Source organism: Microcebus murinus, chromosome 6 (genome assembly GCF_040939455.1).
Source record: "Microcebus murinus isolate Inina chromosome 6, M.murinus_Inina_mat1.0, whole genome shotgun sequence".
In the NCBI taxonomy this organism is placed as follows: Eukaryota; Metazoa; Chordata; class Mammalia; order Primates; family Cheirogaleidae; genus Microcebus; species Microcebus murinus.
Genome location: NC_134109.1, coordinates 27,830,334 through 27,848,142, shown reverse-complemented (window position 1 = coordinate 27,848,142; position 17,809 = coordinate 27,830,334). Strand labels below are relative to the sequence as shown.

Below are 17,809 nucleotides of genomic sequence, written 5' to 3'. Positions count from 1 at the left end.
TATGAGATCCTATGTTTTAGTTACTCATATCCTACTCAGTCAATATTGGGTATAAGTGACTATGTTTATGTAACTTCTGTTTGGAGCCTACAAGGCCCAGCATTTGCTACCACAGTAAGCCTCCTCTGTTTCATGACTGATATTAGTGGATAACCAAAGCATAAGGCACAGAAATTGCATGGAACTAGTTTGCCAGCCTTGAAGAAGAAAGTCCCAAGGGAGGAAGGGACCCTGAGTAGGAACTTGGGAAGCCAGGTTTAACTTAAACTATTGACCCGCAATATTGTGCTATTAGTATCGTTGATGATTGCTTTCAGGGCTGGCTTTGGTTCCCTGATCTGCCTGCCTAAGCATTTTATACCCTGTTTCGTACACAGTTGTAATCTAGATAGCAGTACTAAAGCCATATTATTCTTGATTAGTATATCCCAAAATGGTCAACTCCCATATTAAGATTTCTTGACTTTTTATCCCATTTTTCTTTTACAATACTTTCCAAATTCACTGATAATGATTATCAGGCAGGAATTAACTTGGAAGAAATAGAGGAATGTGGGATTCAGTTTTTCAGGAATAGTTTTTAGAGTTCATAATGAGAGGCTTGATGATCCAGGTTAGGTATATCTGTGGATTCACTTTTCATTGAAACATCTTTCTGTTATTTCACAGAGGTGCTTGCTGAAGGTTCCCCACGTCCCCTGTCTTCAGTGCCTGATGTGACACATCACTTGGTGACCATGCAGTCAGGGAGGCAGTCATATGAAGTGTCTGTCTTAACTGCAGTAAATCCACAAGAGGTAAAACTGTTTCTGGCCTTTACTTTGTTTCTGTGGCAACTGATGTGGGTAATAATTAGAAATCTAGAGGATCTGAAAAATTCTCCAATTTCCATTTCCTGGAAACTTTGACTAGAGTATCTTCCTTTACGCTAAAAAGGAGTTCAGCTTGAAAGGAATTTGAGTGTGCTGGGGTCTTACAAATTGAGAGATTGGTCTGTCATAGCTGGGACTCTTAGCTTTAAAGTTCCTTTATACACATTACTCATTGATATCTGTTCCCAGTGGGTTTGGAAAGAACTGGGGTCTGGGAGCAATGGGTGTGCTAAAGCCCTTGTGGTGTACTTACTGCCTTCCCCATGTACAGAAGGTTGAGAGGTAAGGACATGCCTTATAACATGAAGATGGTGATTTTATAAGGAAAATTACATCCTGGAAAAAAGTCCCTGAGCAGGAAAAAGTAGTAACAAAACCATTAAAAATAATTATTGTTCATTCTGCTAGGGTTATATGTCTGGGTTATACTAGGCTGAATCAACTGGGCGATTATAAGAATATGTTCACTTGCTGCTTATATGAAAACTATCATCTACATAAAGGAGGGGTTTTAGGTTGATTATAAGCACTTCCAACTGTGTGGTCTTGGCTTTGACCCAGAAAACAGAATTAAAACCAGTCAGGCTTCTAAAATCTTAGGATATCTTATTGGTCTTGTGTCACTGTGTCATGGAGTGGATGACTTCATCACGAACACATTTCATATGCATAAGCTTTTGCCAAAACCTAAGTAACTTCCCTTTAGTTTTACATTATTTTTTTATAGTGCTCTCTCATCTTTCCTTCTTACCTTTCATTATAACCTTTATATCACATTAGGCTGTTAGATCATTCAAATGACTCTATGTCCTACATTGAATATTCCCAATTATTCTGTAACATTCTGGGGGTACTCAAGAGTGTTCTGGACATGCATGTTAATGCTTCTGTGAGGACCTTTCTTTGTATTCATTGTTATGACCCATTGTCTAAGCCTTGCTTATTTAAAGTTTTTTGTGGGCCGGGCGTGGTGGCTCACGCCTGTAATCTTAGCACTCTGGGAGGCCGAGGTGGGCAGATCATTTGAGCTCAGGAGTTCAGGACCAGCCTGAGCAAGAGCGAGACCCCGTCTCTACTAAAAATAGAAAGAAATTAACTGGCCAACTAAAAATATATAGAAAAAATTAGCCAGGCATGGTGGCGCATGCCTGTAGTCCCAGCTACTCAGGAGGCTGAGGCAGGAGGATTGCTTGAGCCCAGGAGTTTGAGGTTGCTGTGAGCTTGGCTGATGCCAGGGCACTCTAGCTGGGGCTACAAGAGAGAGACTCTATCTCCAAAAAATAACTTTATCAAAAACTACAAGACACCTGTCATTCAAATGGTTCAGATTAGACAGTTTCTATTTTCTCTCAGTATTGTCCCAGGTCTCTTGAGTTAGGCAGAGGATTCATTGCACAGGCCTAACTGGGACCCAAAGGCTTTTGAACTCTCATACCTACTAAAGGTCATCCCAAATGGGGTTCCATGTTCACACTGAGTTCACATTCTTGAACTCAAAAACCAGTATAAGTGATTCCCAGCTAGCTTTGACTACATCTTACAATGTTTTCCAAATAAAACAAAGCAGAAAACAAATTACAAATTCTGTAACATTTCTCATAAAACACCATTGCTAAGTTTGAGTGCAAACACCTAGATCTTGGCCTACATTAAAAACACACCATTCTTACATTCCTACCACACAGCATCAAATGAAATCTGTGGTTTAAGTTTCTGAATTTTTTTTGAGATTCTATTTAAATTTCTTTAAATTCCATATCATTAAGTTCTATATAAATTACTTTCATCCAACTTAAGATCACCAAGTAAATACAGCTCAAGCTCAGAAATTTTTCTGGGCTGGCTGTGGTGGCTCACGCCTGTAATCCTAGCACTCTGGGAGGCTGAGGTAGGTGGATCGCTCAAGGTGAGGAGTTCCAAACCAGCCTGAGCAAGAGTGAGACCCCGTCTCTACTAGAAGTAGAAAGAAATTAATTGGACAACTAAAAACATATAGAAAAAATTAGCTGAGCATGGTGGCGTGTGCCTGTAGTCCCAGCTACTTGGGAGGCTGAGGCAGAAGGATTGCTTGAGCCTAGGAGTTTGAGGTTGCTGTGAGCTAGGCTGATGCCATGGCATTCTAGCCCCGGGCAACAGAGTGAGACTCTGTCTCAAAAAAATATTTTTTTTTCTGATTAGATTTCAGTAAGCTCAGTTTTTGTTTTGTTTTTTTTTTTTTTAAATTTTTTTTTATTTTGGCATATTATGGGGGTACAGATTTTAAGGTTTCAATAAATGCCCATTTCCCCCCCTCCCCCCCAATTTTTTTTTTTTTTTAATTTGTAAGCTCAGTTTTTATTCTGAATTTTACTGAATTGTTCTCATCTCAATTTCGTTCTCTTTCTTCTTTTCCTTCCTTTCCTCCCTTCCTCCTCCCTTTCCTTTTTATTTATTTATTTATTTTTTTTAAGAGACAGGGTTCTACTCTGGGAGGCTGAGGCAGGTGGATTGCTCAAGGTCAGGAGTTTGAAACCAGCCTGAGCCAGACCCCTTCTCTACTAAAAACAGAAAGAAATTAATTGACCAACTAAAAATATATATACAAAAAATTAGCCGAGCATGGTGGCACATGCCTGTAGTTGCAGCTATTCGGGAGGCTGAGGCAGGAGGATTGCTTGAGCCCAGGAGATTGAGGTTGCTGTGAGCTAGGCTGATGCCATGGCACTCACTCTAGCCTGGGCAACAAAGTGAGACTCTATCTCAAAAAAAGAAAAAAAAAGAGACAGGGTCTTGCTATGTTGCCCAGCTGGAGTGCAGTGCTGTCATCATAGCTCACTATAACCTTGAACTCCTGAGCTCAAGTGATCCTCCTGGCTCAGTCTCTCGAGTAGCTGAGACTGTAGGCACACACCACCATGTCTGGCTAATTTTTTTACTTTTTAGTAAAGATGAGTTCTCTCCATGTTGCCCAGACTGGTCTTTATTTAATTAAACTCCTAGTTTCAAGTGATTCTTCCTCAGCCTTCCACAGTGCTGGGATTACAGGTGTGAGCCACCATGCCCAGCTTTATTTTCTCTTTATAATAAAATGGAAACCAGTGTCATTAATTATTGTACTGAACCTCCTTTGAACAGAAGCCTTGAGTATAGAGTATAATGTCAGTGTTAGCTGCCACTGTACATGAGTCAGGCTTATCTCCCTTTATCACAGGAAAGGTATTCTTTTAAGCTCAAGAAACCCCTGGATCTTTTATGAAAGGGTTCCAACTCTCCTATAGTACTTATAAATGGAACAGCTCCTTTTCCTGTTTTCTTCTATTACTTGAGCCTTCAGTCTGTGCTTTGGCTGACACTGACTTACAAGGTTTTGGGTCTATCCTTTCTAATTTCCCTGTAAGGTACAGATTCCTCCATCTCTGGTGAGTAGGTGACTGCAGAAACAATAGTTTGGTTTATAGACTCAGGATATTTGATTGCCATAGTTAACATGCCAGCCTCATGAAGTGGCTAAAGTGCTGTCCACGGCTAGTTATGTGAATAAGATCTTTCAGTCTGCATGTTTTTTGTTTTGGAAGTAGATATCCTTGATTCATCTCTGCAGTGCATTCCTCATCCTTCATTCTTAATCCTTTTACTCAGTATGAATTATTTTTCTTATAATTCAACTGTAACCTATTCTAGATTTGCTTTCAACTTTTACAGTTACTAAACCAAGGAGATTTAACTGAAAGACGGACATGAGCGTGGGTGCTGACTCCTGGAAGAGCAGTTCTATCTGATCTCAGAGTGCGTATAGTGGGAATAGGATGCTGTAGCTCATGATCTGCCACAACCAAAATGAATCTGTGAAGAACAAGACTTCACTTTTGCCTCTGTTCATCTTCCCTGGCATAGAAGATTGATGTAAGAGAGCTTTTCTTCTAACTACCATCTGATCCAGACAAGGAATGAAGCAGTGACTGGGGGCTGGGTAACTGTACCTACCTCTCTTCCCACTGCAAAATTTTGAGATAGACTTCTTCCAAAGTGAATTTGATTAATGTGTTGGCTGAAATTTCTCATTATGACTGCTGAGAGGAGGTTTTCCTTTGAAGAGTTTTCATCCCAGACTTGGCTATCTTTTCACATGGATGAATTAAGTCCTGCCACCAACCACAAAACTTCACCTGGAAGTTGAGCTTTCAAGATGCCTTGTTGCTTTGAAGAAGGGAGTGATGTCAATTCTGTTATGACATTCTCCCTTTAGCAACCTGTGTAAGAGACTCTCTGCCACTGGGCTGCAAAAAATAAATTACTTGAATCCCCCCTTGGCCCAGGCTGAGGTACTATCTTGTCCTGTACACTTCCACTTGGTCACTTTGCTTTCTTTGTTAATGGAACATACAGTAGCATGTTAAGGGGGTTTGTTTTTGTTTTTTTAAAGTTAAAAACCACACAATTCAGAGCTTCAGCTTCCCTTTAAATAAAAAAACAGCCCAGTCAGTTCTTTGGCTCTGTTTTGGACAAAATTTATTTTCTTCGGAGATTAAGAGAATAATCCAGTTCTTTCCCTGTAAGATAATGTACTGCTTTAATCCTTTGGAGTCCATGCAGGAGGTAAAACTGAACTGAGGAGTCTCAGGAATCATGACATGAACACTAGCAAACCTAGTCATTTCTTTTTTTTTTTTTTTTTTCTTTATTTACCCCATTTAAAAAGTTTGACAAACCTAGTCATTTCTAACTAGCAAACTGAGGTGGTAGTTACTGGAGTATCACTCTGCCACCACCAGAAAAGACTAAAAATACCAATAGTTCTGAGAATAAGAAACTCTTCTACTAGAGGATGCAAATTTGTCATCTTCTATGGGCCAAATCTGATACATAGATGTGTTTTCTTTTGCCTACACAATATTTCTAAATAATTTTTAGATTAGTTGCCAACATGCAGATTTCAGGCTTGATGAAAATGTGGTTGATCTGATAACTCTGAGTCTTTATTCCAGGAAGGTTTATCCTCTCTACTCTCTACCATCTCCTACTGTCTACGCCCTACCCCATTTGACTCATTTATGTTTCCTGACTATCCCGTATAGGCCGCTGGGCTTGTGCTCTTTTTTCTGTACCTATATTCTGAGTGTGAGGCACAATGCAAGAACCCTTAACTCTGGGCTATGATCCCTTTACTTGATCTTCCCCACTTTGATTTCCTGTTATTTGCTACTCTTCCCCATTCTCTAACAGTAGCCGTGCCTCAAAACCAAGTTTTGCCTACTTTGACTCAAACCTGTTAGCTGCTAAATATTGTTCAAAAGCAGTGATTTTAAGTGTACTTATTAAGCAAGTGATTTGAGATTGTTCAGTGATTCATAATACAGCTCCTCCAGTACTTTCTTGGGTCTTGTAGGCTGTTCTAGAGAGTCTTCTAAATCCTGCGGTGGATCCCTGATGCTGAGTTTTGTAGTTTCATGGATGCTGCAGAATAAATTAAAGCATTATGAAATAGAAAATTTTAAATTAAGGCATTGGGTAATGTATTTAAGAATGGTCTCAGCATTCTCATTATTTTATATTGGCTGTAAAGGGAAATTTCCAGAGGGGAACTGATACAGAAATTAGGGGAAGGACCGTGAAGATTAAGAAACGAAACAAAATTGAAAATAATGCACAGTCCCTATGCTTTTCTCCCTTTGAGTTGTATCAAAATGGGTTATGGAGTAGGTAATGCTAATGAGTTACCTTTAAGGAATGCTAGAAAAACAGTTATATCATTTTATAAGAAGTCAGAAATATATTAATACATGATTTTTCTCAAATAAAGTGGAAATACTTTTGACTCATAGCATTGGAACTAGAATTGGAAATAATCTATTTCAAATTGAAGAAATCAAACTTAATATACAATGGTTAGATTTTATTCACAACTGCACCATTCTCAAATCAAATGTGTTACTTGGAGATCCCTGGATTCGTTACTATATAAATATAGGATGTGATCTCAAAATATGAGTGGCTATTCTAAAGGTTCCTCCCAGTGGTATTACTGGAATGACAATTTAAAGAGCTGCAGAATGACAGCAGCATCTCAGATTACCTGGGAGAATCCTTGACTTTGGTCCCTTCCTTCCCTTGTACAGCCCAGGTGTCTTGACCCTTGTTCCTCACAAAGTCTTCTTCCAATCCAGCCTGTTTCAGAGTGTCCAGATACCGTTGTTCTGCTGCTTTCCTGGCAAGATCCTGTGGAATGGAAATTAATCTGCTGTAGCCATCTTGTGAACCTATCCGACAATTCTGTTACTTGCTTAATCAGAATCCTTACAATACTGCCCCTACCACCACCACCCCTCTTATTGCTGGGCACAGATTTGCATGAAAATTAAGTCTTGTTTTCAGGCCTTAATGTGCATATGAGACACCTGAGGATACTGTTAGTATTAAAATGCAGATTTTCATTTGGTAGGTCTCTGATGGGGCCTGCAATTCTATATTTCTAACATAACTAGGAGATGGCAGCTGTTGATTTAGGTTGCCACACTTTTGCAAATTAAGGTCTTAGATTTTGGGGAGATAATTGAGGCCCATATGAAAAAAAGATAGATTAAAAATGTCTTAAGATTTAAAAGCAACCAAGGCTGGGTGCAGTGGCTCACACCTATAATCCTAGCACTCTGAGAGGCTGAGGCAGGATTGCTTGAGATCAGGAGTTCAAGACCAGCCTGAGCAAGAACAAGATCTGTCTCTAAAAAAACAGAAAAATTAGCTGGGTGTGGTGGCACATGTCTGTAGTCCCAGCTACTCAGGAGGCTGAGGCAGAAGGATCAGTTGACTCCAGGAGTTTGAGGTTGCAGTGAGCTGTGATGATACCATAGCAGTCTACCCAGGGGAAATTTTAATATTCAAGAGCAAAATCAGAATACTTTGTTTTTCTAGAGTGGTGAAACATCTGTTGAGATCTGAAGACTGAACTTATTTGAAACAAATTAACATAAAGAAGAAAGGTCAGCATGAGAGATTTTTGAACAATGCAGGTTTCTAAGTAAATACAAGACCTTTTGTAAGGGAGTGTGTGTGTGTGTGAGAGAGAGAGAGAGAGATTTATGGGGTGGGGAGTGTGGATCCAGCAAATACCCAGATAAACGCACTAGCTGTAAGATGGAGCAATTGGAACAAGGTCTCTAGGGAACCCAGGCTTTTGTCTGAAACACTGGAGAGAAAAGGGATCTACAGAGCCTGAAGAAGCCTGAAACTGCCTGGGATGGTGGTCTGTCTGGGCTGTTAAGTAGCTCCAGAGCTTCCCTATGGAGATTTCAACTGAGTACAACTTCCCTAAAAGTCCAGAGAATATTTTAAAATTATAATCTTTCAGCCTGAAAGCCACTTAACCTATCAAGAATTAGCCTTGTGAGGTGCTTATGAGCATCCCAACACTTGGAGACCTATAAATATGCCACCTCCTTAGAGGCTGGGGACACCAAGGACAGCAGCACTGCCAGAGGAAGGTGCCTTCCCAGCACTGTGAACAGGCTCCAGACAGCAGAAACAGTTAAATGATCACTGTGTCTCTGGGATCTAACTCCCCAACTCTGATCTAGAGGCAAAACTATAGTAAAAACTCTAGGACGTGAAATATCCTTTTATACATGCCTTTGGAATCCAGTCTTAGATGAAATCAACTCAAGCTACATTCACCATTGCACTACTTATTCTGGGAAAAGATGGTAGTAATAAAATGGGCCCAATTTAGAATTTCTGGGCCTCTCAAGGAAATGTTTAGTACCCATGTATTAAAATTGTTTCATAATTTCTAAGAGCCCTTTCATCTAAGGCAGAAAGAAAATGAATAATGATGGTTTAGTTTTACCTTGCTAACTTGTTCGAAGAGATAAGGCCTTGTTTGTATTCTCTTTTTCATTTCCTCCAATTCTTTCTTATACTCTTTTGCTCTTTTACGGTCATTGTTCCTGAAATTAACAAGATTTCTAGAGAAAATTATGCCTTTTCCAATCCCAAATCCCCTTCATTCCAGTTAAGCAGTGTAACTTCCATGTACATTACAAATTCCTAACTCCTGGCAGAATCCTTGATGCCCTGTGATTACAGAGCCTACACTAATAAATCCATTTTTCCATTTTCAAGGCCTATGATCTGTTGGATCCCAGGGCAAGCACCCCTTTCATACAAAGGACACTGACCTGTTCTCTTTCAGCTTTGCTTTGAACACCTCCTCCAGGCTTCTATGGGGATCCATGGCTTTTGCACGTAAGGTCACAGATTTAAACATTGCTTGACACTTCTTTTTGTGCATCTCCAACCACTGAATACTCTCATCTGCCTTGTCCTTTTGTTCAAGTGAACTTCTAAAGGGAGGAGGCGAAAAAAGAGTGTAGATGATCAGCTTGGGTATATTTAAAAGCAATCTTAGTAACCACTCTGGAAAGGGCATTGGTGTTTTCAATGAATGGGGCAGGTTATTTACCACAGCTGCCATTTTCAGAAAATAAGATTCTGGGATTAAATGCACTAGTGGATGAAGCCTTTCCAGCATTATGGACACGATGATTTCCTACCCCAGGAGAAGTTCATTTATTGAACTGGAAAAATGTGACTTAAAATATCCTTAACTTAAACAGCCAAACACTCTATAGGTCTTTGCTAGACTTCTTACTTATCTGGAAACAAAGTAATACTATTGTAATAGCTTCCATTTGCTGAGCTACCTATCATGAACCAAGTACCATTATATTTCATGTAATCCTCATAGCTGCCTTAAGAGGTAAAGACTGTAAGTCCCCTTTTTACAGGGGAGGAGTTGGGGCTCAGAGAAGGTAAGGCACTATCTCAAAGCTACCCAGCTTGCCAGTGAAAAAGCCAGGATTAGAACCAGGATCTCTGACTCCCAAGCCTCTGCCCTGGACCACTGTGGTATAAACAGTGGGCTGGAGGGTGTCTGAGTTCATGTTCCCTTGGGAATATAAATCTGCACTTCCAAAGAGAACTGGAAATGGCCCCCCTTCAATGCAGACAATTTGGGGTCAACCTGCAGCACTTAGTTTATCAAACTATTATCACTCTACAAGGTACTATGGAGAGTTCTACCAAAAGGAAAAACAATCAGTGCTCTTGCATTTGGATGTTTACATTCAAATAGACTGGAAAAGTTTGATCTGCTAATACATCAAACCCCCTGCTGGAAAGCAGATGTGGATATCCTCTAGAAGTGGGCCATCCTCTTGTTCATGAGGCCTATCTTACTGGGCTCTCAGGATGCTGATGCATTTAGCCTTGATTTAGTAGGTCTACCTATGAACTTTGAAGAAGAAAGGTGTATCCCTTGGATCCTAAATACATTTCTACAATCCCTGTTGTGAGTCTTAGGGAGGCACGTAGGTTCCAGATACTCCCCCATGAGCCCTATGGGAAAGCACTGAGAAGTTATCCTTTCCCGGGCTAAGCTGCTTACCACACCATGACCCTCCCCTGCTTATATCAGCTCAGAGGCCTAGTGGAGGAACTCTTGCTGGGGGACTGGCTCAGTGAGAATAGTATCATGACAGAGTCAGGTCAGTTGAAGAGTTAAAAACAAGCAGGCTCCTGCTTCCCAGCTGACTCTGGTATTTCACCAAGATGAATCTCATAGAATCTCAAATTTGTACAATGGATGTCTCATCTTTTTTGTGGCAGGTTCAACCACCTATCATGCTTCTATGAATTCTTGTTTCTCATGGCTACTTTCCTCTTTGACCTATGGGTTTTTACCCATGTTGCTCTCTCTATCTGGAACTGTCTCTCCAGGACTTGTCTGGCCAACTCCTCATTCTTCAGGTTTCACCTTAGACATCTATTCCAAGAGACAAGTGACTTCTGCCCCAAGCTGCCCAGCACCCACACAGTCCCCTGTCCTGCCTCATCATTGTACTACTCACAAAATATGATCATTGTATTTTTGCTTTTCTGTATTTCAGACAGATATTAAATTGTAGGTTCCCTAAGGCACCTGCAGCCTTAACATGATGCCTGACACAGAGTAAGTACCCCATGAATATTTGCTGAATGATGGCTAGTTGTTCTCAGTACCAGGTGGGAAGAGCCACATGCATTCCTGTCCTGATAAGAGAATTCCCTCTGACCCCTTGAAGTGTCACTGATCACTGGAGAGGAGCTCCAGCAGCAGGGTGGTTTTCAGCACTTCAGCCAAAATCAGAGCATTATGAGTCTTGCGTAGTCTGACCACTCACCTGACTGCAGATTCCCTCTTCCTGGTGGCATCTGTGATGTGCACGGGGAGGGTGTTGGCAGAGAGGGAAGCAAGGCCACTCAGAGAACGACTCCTTGGCAGGGGTGTAACTGGTGGCTGTGGGGAATCCTAGAAGAAACAAAGGCTGGTGTTAGTAGGACAGCATGTGTGATTAGTTTCTATCTTGGTGAGGATTCAATTTCAGTGAAGGACTGAAAATGAGAATCTTCATTTTTTTCCCCTGGGAACAGGCAAGGATAATAAGATCTCAAGATCAGTTTTTGATAAAATGGCTTTTTGGAAAAAAAAAAAGATCAATAACCAGAGCAAGTTACTAAAAGATAGAAATCCTAAAGTTCTTAATAAAATGAGAAGAGTTCCTTAGAATTAGGGACATAAGCAATTGATCCCAAATCCCTGCCTTTCAGACCTACTTGGACTTATTTCTGCAAAATTCCTCTACAGAGAGGGAAGGAAAGGAAGTCTTCCCATCGTCTTGAGTTTAAAGGAATGTGGATCTGCTTACAACTGCGCTTGTGTTTAAGAAAAAAAAAAAAAGATAGAAAAATGTTATAAGAAGTACTTTCTTTCCATTGAGACCTGGACCCACCCTGTATTTCAGGCCTCCGGCCCTGACTCTCCCACAACTGCCTGGGCTCTCACCCTGCTCCCTCCAGTGGTGGCAGCATCACAGGGCCGCCGAGTATGACGCAGGTTGGCAGTCCTCAGTGAGAAGGGCTTGTTGCGAGTTGCCTCTCTGGTTTCCCTTCTTTTGGCAGCTCTTCTCTGGAAGGCTTTGTAAAGGCCCTCATAGTCAGGGACCACAGGATTCACCTGAGGCTGGAATCCAAAGTCAGTGTGCAGAAACCCAAGCTTTTCCTCCTGGGTTCGGGTGGCTGTGCGGGGCTGTCGGCCAGCCTGGCTTCTAGAGGAGGCAATAGGGGAGGAGGCCATCTGGAGCATGTCCAGAGCCCTCATCTGAATGCGAATTTTCCTGAAGAGCTCAGCTTCTGTGAGGAAAAAGAGAGTGAGAAGGGACCAAGTCTTATACTACTAAAAGGTTTGGAGAACTTTCCTTCTTTTAAGCACTAGCAGTAGTGTGCTGGAGCCAACTGTTAACTTTTTAGGAATTTTGTGAGTCTGTTGACATCACATGGGAAGCTTGCAATTGGCCATGACAGGATTATTTATGCCACAGAAAATGATAAACATTATATTGTTTATCAGGACACCACTGCCTATGCCAGTCAGGCTGCAGAGCAGCTGTTTATACTTAGCACTCTCTATGGCTCCTTCTTCAGAGATGACGCAGGCGCAAGTGGACCAGTCACCTGCTCCTCTCCAGTGTTTCTCCATCTCACTGAAAGGCACCACTATCCACCCAACTGCCCAAATCAGTCTTGATGCCTCCCTCTCTCTGCTCATCAGTCACAAGTTCTGCCATCTCCTCCTCTAACCTCTCTCCTGTCCATCCTCTTTTCCTTATCCCTGAGACCAGTTTCATAATTTCTCAACTGAACTGTTGAAACAGCTTACTCTATTGGCTCAACATCCCTCTAGTCTTGCTGTTTAATTATCTACACAGCAATCAGAGGGATCATCTGAGCTGCATGTCTCATCATGACCCACACTGCTTAACCCCCTGCAGTGGCTTCCCAGCACCATCAGGATGAAGTGCAGACTCCCTCACATGGCCTGCAAGGCCCTCAGGTCTAGCCCGTGCCTGCCTCTCCCTTCCCACTCACCCTCTCCTCTCCACCCTCTGCCTTCCCATCCTGGCATGTGCTCAGCTTCTCTCACCTCCGCGCCACACCTCAGCCTGCTCCATTCCTCCCTCTTTGTCCACCTAGATCAGCCCCAGGGGACCTTCCTTAAGTGCTCCCACCCCTCTCACCACACCTAACCAGTGAGTTAGGTCCCATTGGTATATGCTCCTGGGCTTCCCCCTTTAATCCTTGTAAATTACTCATCCCATTTGTATTTGTCTACTGTCTGTCTTCCTCACATGTCAATAAACTCCAGGTCTGTTTATTCACCATAGAACAGTGCCTGCTACAGGGCACATGCTACTGCAGAGGGAATAAACCCTGAGTCCCTTATTTGGAACTATACTTTTTGAAATGTGTAAATAATCATCCCCTAAGTAATTTTAGTGATTGACACCACCTCACCAGGATGAGGGAGGGGGTGAGGAGCTTTCCTCAGGGGCAACTGGCTAGTGATGGCACTGACCTAGGCTAGTCCTTGAGGGTGTCACTGGTTCTCTGCTCCTGCACCTGTACAGGCCTTCACATGTACTGATGAGAGAGGTCAAAAGGATGAGCCTATATCCTTAATGATAGCATTTTAAAAAATAAAAAATAAAAAAAAATAAAAAAAAAAAAGGATGAGCCTGGGGAGACAGTGTGGGACCTCACTCCTTGCTCCTTACAGGGTCCTCATTGTACAGATGGACCTAAGCCTCCCCATGGCCTGCACTGAGTGCACGGACTCCATCCAGTAAGTCCACCCAAACAGCACATCTGTAAGCCAGGCTGACCCATGGCCTGACTAGATCTGTACACTGCCTACTGGCACCCACGGGCAGGAGGCAGCAAGTTGGCAAGGATATCTTTACCCTGAAGTTTGTCCCCAAGGGCTGGCTCCAAAATGGACTTGGGGATCCTTCTGGTGGCCTTCTGCTTAGGGGCCTTGGCCTTAACTGTGGTAGCCAAGTCTCTCTGTTGAGCAGCTTCCTTTCGCTGCTCTTCCTTCTCTAGGAAGCTGAAGGGCTTCAAGGAAGAAAGGAGCAGTTCCTTCCTCTTCTGGATCCCTGCCCGCCTTCGGGACTCACTGCGCTCCATGATCTCCTGATACAGAGGCAGGTAGACATGCGCAGGCACAGGTTGTGCCCGGAACTGCCGATGGCACTCAGCCTCCTCCTGGCCCTGCTTCTGGGCCTGCTGCCTCTCATGCTCAAAGGAGGCAGGTGAGCCCAGCCACTGGGCTTTCTTCCGGGCCTCTCGCAGCGTCATGCGGAACGGCTGAGGGACGGTGATGGATGATGCCCAGGAACTGACACTTCTGCGCTGGGAGGGAGGCCCAGAGCCTGATGGTGGCTGGGTCTGAGCCCTGGGAATGTCAGAGGGAAGGTTGCTCAGGGAGCTGCAGCGCCTTGTAGAGCCACACCTGGGGGAGAAGCAGATCCGTGTGTAGAGGGCAGGGCAGTCAGGAGGCCTAGTTCCTCCCTGATCCTCCTTCCTTCCTGGCAGGCCACAGCTGGCTTTTCAGCCTAACATCATGGCTCCACAGGCCTCCATGTCCCTAACCTGCCCACAGGCATTCCTGTGGTAAGCCCTGATGGTAAGTCTCTTCTCAGATTTGGTCCCAGGATGGCCACTTTGCACTCTAATATTTTCATATGAGAGAGAGAACAGTCCAGCAGGGCAGAGCACAGCTTTAGAGTCAGATAGACCCAGGTTCAAAGCATGCTTCAAAGTTTGAGCAAGGTTCTGTTGCAACCTCAATTTCTTCATATGGAGAATAGTAAAAATAATATCTACTTACAGGGTTATTGGAGGAGAAAGTAAATATTAAATGAGATAAAGTATATATGCATACAACAGACTTGGCCAAAGTAAATGTACCTTGTCATTCTTGGGGGAAGCAAGTTTGGGAAAGGCTTCCCTTTAATCAATTCCAATGCTTCATTGGACTAAGTGTTACCTGAAGTGATTTAGGATTGCTCTGTAGGAGTCAGAACACTTTAGAGCCAAAAGCTGATTTTGAGCTGGAGTGTGGGTAAATGGCAATTTGCAGAAATGGTCTTTGCTTTACAGAGGAAAAAAATGAAGCCCAAGAAGACGAAGACATGACATGACTTTCTGGGAGATGTGGAGTGAGGTAGATGTGGAACTGCTGTGCCTTACCTCAGAGACTGAGGACACTGGACCTGTGGCTTCCCCCTGCCCTTGTCTTGGAAAAACTTCTCCAGGTCCTCCTCATCTTCAGAGAGGTTCTCATCACTGTCTGGGTCAGACTGAAAGAAAGACTCCAACAGATACTGTCTGCCTTTCTGCTTTAGTACCTGTAGGGTCTCATAAAAGCTCCCAGTTGAGTCAGAAGTAGACTCTGTCTCCTCTTCTGGACTGAGGAACTCATCAAGTTTTCCAGCCCTGGGCAGAACCAGCCCTTCCCCAGACAGCTCCTCTTCTGCCTCTGTGTCTGAGGAGGACTTCGGAGGAAATATCTAAATGGAATAGAAATAGACTGTGGGTCAAAAATAGTCTCAAAGATATTCAAAACATAACTATTAACTTCACTTTGAATAAGTCTCTATACAAGGGACTAGAGAAGAATTTTTAAAAATTAAGGTGTGTTCTTTACTCTAAAGAAATTTTAGGACTTTGTATATGGGATGTGCTTGGTTGAAGGGCAAGAAAGGGAAGCAAAGAGCTACAGTTGGCTCCCTACTCCGTGCAGTGTGGTAAAGCATTTATAAAGCACCTGATCCGCACCATGCATTCTGCCCCCTGCACTCCAGGAATCCTGCCCCATAACCTTGGCCACACTCCATGCCATGCTTTCCTTGGCTTTTACCTACTTGTTTCCCATCTTTCTTTTCCTGGTCCTCTGACTACACCTGTACTTTCCTCATATTCTAGCTAATTTCCACTCTCTCACTAGGAATCGATGATTAACAGGAGAGACAGTGTGGTCTAGCTGAAAGAACAATGTCCTAGAAAGTGCAACACCCAGCTAGCTTTTTATTTTTTTTAATTTATTGCAGAGATAAGGTTTTGGTATGTTGCCCAGGCTGGTCTCGAACTCTTAGCCTCAAGCAATCCTCCTACCTTGGCCTCCCAAAGTGCTGGGATTACAGGTGTGAGCCACTGCACCTGGCCTACTAGGTAGGCTAGCTTTTTAAATACTCCATTGATTCATCCAAAAAATATTTCTTGGGTGCATGGGGCATTTGGCTGAGAACAAGATAAACTAGGTCCCTACTCTCATGAAGGCTACATTCCAGTGAGAGGAGACAGACAATATAAATTGATAATAAATTCACGGAAAACCATAAACTGTGAGGTTATAGAGTGCCAATGGAAAGGTTCTATGTTGATAAAACCCATCAGATAAAGGTCGCCAGGAATGTACCTATAATCAGAGTTAGGTTTATTAATTTGCTACAATTCATGAAAAAACATAGGGAACTTAGTGTAGGGAGGGTGATTTTTCTAGGGTTGGCTTGTCCTGATTGATTCTGTGGAGAGTTAGGGGAAGCAGGGATCAACTCTGGATGAGTACTGTCATGAAGTGGGGACAATTTAGTATTATAAATGGATGATTTTAGCAGTTTTTATCCAAAAGATGAAAAAAACAAAGCATGCAGGGTAAGTAATAACTAAGCATTATTGTGTAGGAGTGTTAGTAAGTTTGCAGCTATGGTGTGGCCTTGAGAGAAATATTCTTTTCTGCTGATCTTGCTGTTAGCCTTATCTGTGTATTATAGTCTGAGTTATACTTTTCTTAATCCTGTGCTGATTTTTATATTTTCATGTGGAGGAATTCTGGATTGACACTTGACTGATGAGAAGGAATCAGCCTTGGTAAAATGTGGGCTAAGAGTGTTCTGGGTTCAAGGAACAGCAAATGCAAAGGTCTCAAGGCAGCATCCTGGGCAGGTCAAACGTGAATCTTGTAGAAGCAGAAAGAGGGCCAGTGTGGCTGGAGGGCAGTGATATGAGTTGTCCTTAGAGACACAGGCACGGGGCCAGAATGGGACCACAAGGGATGAGCTGTTGCAGAAGGGAAACCAGTTAAGGGTAGGCCACTTTGGTCCTCTAGTCGACACTTGGAGATGGTTTTACTGGGTTGTCCAAGGTCCTAATCATGAGAAGAACACTAGATTCTGAGTCAAAGCTATGTATGTGTTCTGGCCCTGACTGTGCTGAAAAGCATGTATTTTGGGCAATTTTCTTTCTTTTATTTTTTAAAAAACAACTTTATTGAGATATAAATTCCACACCATACAATTCAGTCATTTAAGTATACAATGCCATGGTTTTCAGTATATTCACAGAGTTTTGCAACTATCATCAATTTTAGAACTTTCAGTGCCCTCCAAAGAAACCATACTCTTCAGTAGTCACTCCCTATTTCTCCTAACCCTCCCAGACCTCACCCCACCAGCCCTAAGCAACCACCAATCTACTTTCTGTCTCTATGGATTTTGGGGCAAATTTCTTAATCTCTCTATGCCTCAGTTTTCTACAAAATGGGACAATTGTACTATAAGAGAAAGCGGAGTGCCACTGTATGGTCCTATGAAGAGCCTGGTATGAAGCTCAAGTGGTTCAGGACCCCAAGTAAGTGGCCACCTCCCAATCCCTAGAGGCTAATTGTAACCCCACATCCCACGCCCTTCCGAGACACATCCCTACTGTCTCCAAGGCAACGTCAAACAGTTTCCTCTCTCAGGGATTCCTTTCGGGAGCGCAGTTCTGCTTCCTCCCTTCTCTTTCCTCACCTGGCGGCTCCCCTCCGCGCCACCCAAGGCTCCCACAGGCCTCCCTACAGTCATCTTCTGAACCTGGCAGAGGCAGAAGCGGCGCTGACAGCGGCGGTAGCGGCGATTTCTACGCGGTGTCTAGTGCCGCCCCTTTCTAGCTTGGGTGTCGGATTGGCTTCCAGGGCAGCCTCCAAACATCCGCCCAACGAGGCAATGGTCGTTTTCTGATTGGCTTAGACCGTTCGTGCGTTTTAT

The 17,809-nt window shown here is 43.0% G+C and overlaps 2 protein-coding genes across 6 annotated transcripts in view; one reads left to right on the top strand and one right to left on the bottom strand.

The window, feature by feature from the left end:
* ZNF410 (zinc finger protein 410) overlaps positions 1–5,333 on the top strand; it is a 30,478-nt gene extending 25,145 nt beyond the window's left edge. For all 4 annotated transcript variants that reach the window (XM_076003870.1, XM_012741646.3, XM_012741679.3 and 1 more), the window contains 2 exons: positions 670–797; positions 4,554–5,333. In XM_076003870.1, coding sequence (XP_075859985.1) covers positions 670–797; positions 4,554–4,592 — 167 coding nt within the window. In that variant the 3' untranslated portion in view covers positions 4,593–5,333. The remainder of the gene's footprint in view (positions 1–669; positions 798–4,553) is intronic.
* Positions 5,334–5,343: 10 nt separating this feature from the next.
* On the bottom strand, positions 5,344–17,758 carry FAM161B (FAM161 centrosomal protein B). 2 transcript variants are annotated; one of them, XR_012919700.1, is made up of 10 exons: positions 17,573–17,758; positions 14,973–15,292; positions 13,682–14,232; positions 11,728–12,074; positions 11,066–11,193; positions 9,023–9,187; positions 8,692–8,791; positions 6,925–7,067; positions 5,561–6,305; positions 5,344–5,498 (listed from the first exon to the last, which is right to left on the bottom strand). XR_012919700.1 is itself a non-coding variant. In XM_012741633.3 (9 exons), the coding sequence occupies exons 1-9, from the start codon at positions 17,624–17,626 to the stop codon at positions 6,167–6,169; spliced, it is 1,947 nt and encodes a 648-aa protein (XP_012597087.2). In that variant the 5' UTR covers positions 17,627–17,758; the 3' UTR covers positions 5,486–6,166. The 2 variants fall into 2 exon arrangements, 1 of the variants encoding a protein (XP_012597087.2); XM_012741633.3 differs by having other exon boundaries at positions 5,486–6,305.
* Positions 17,759–17,809: the final 51 nt, after the last annotated feature.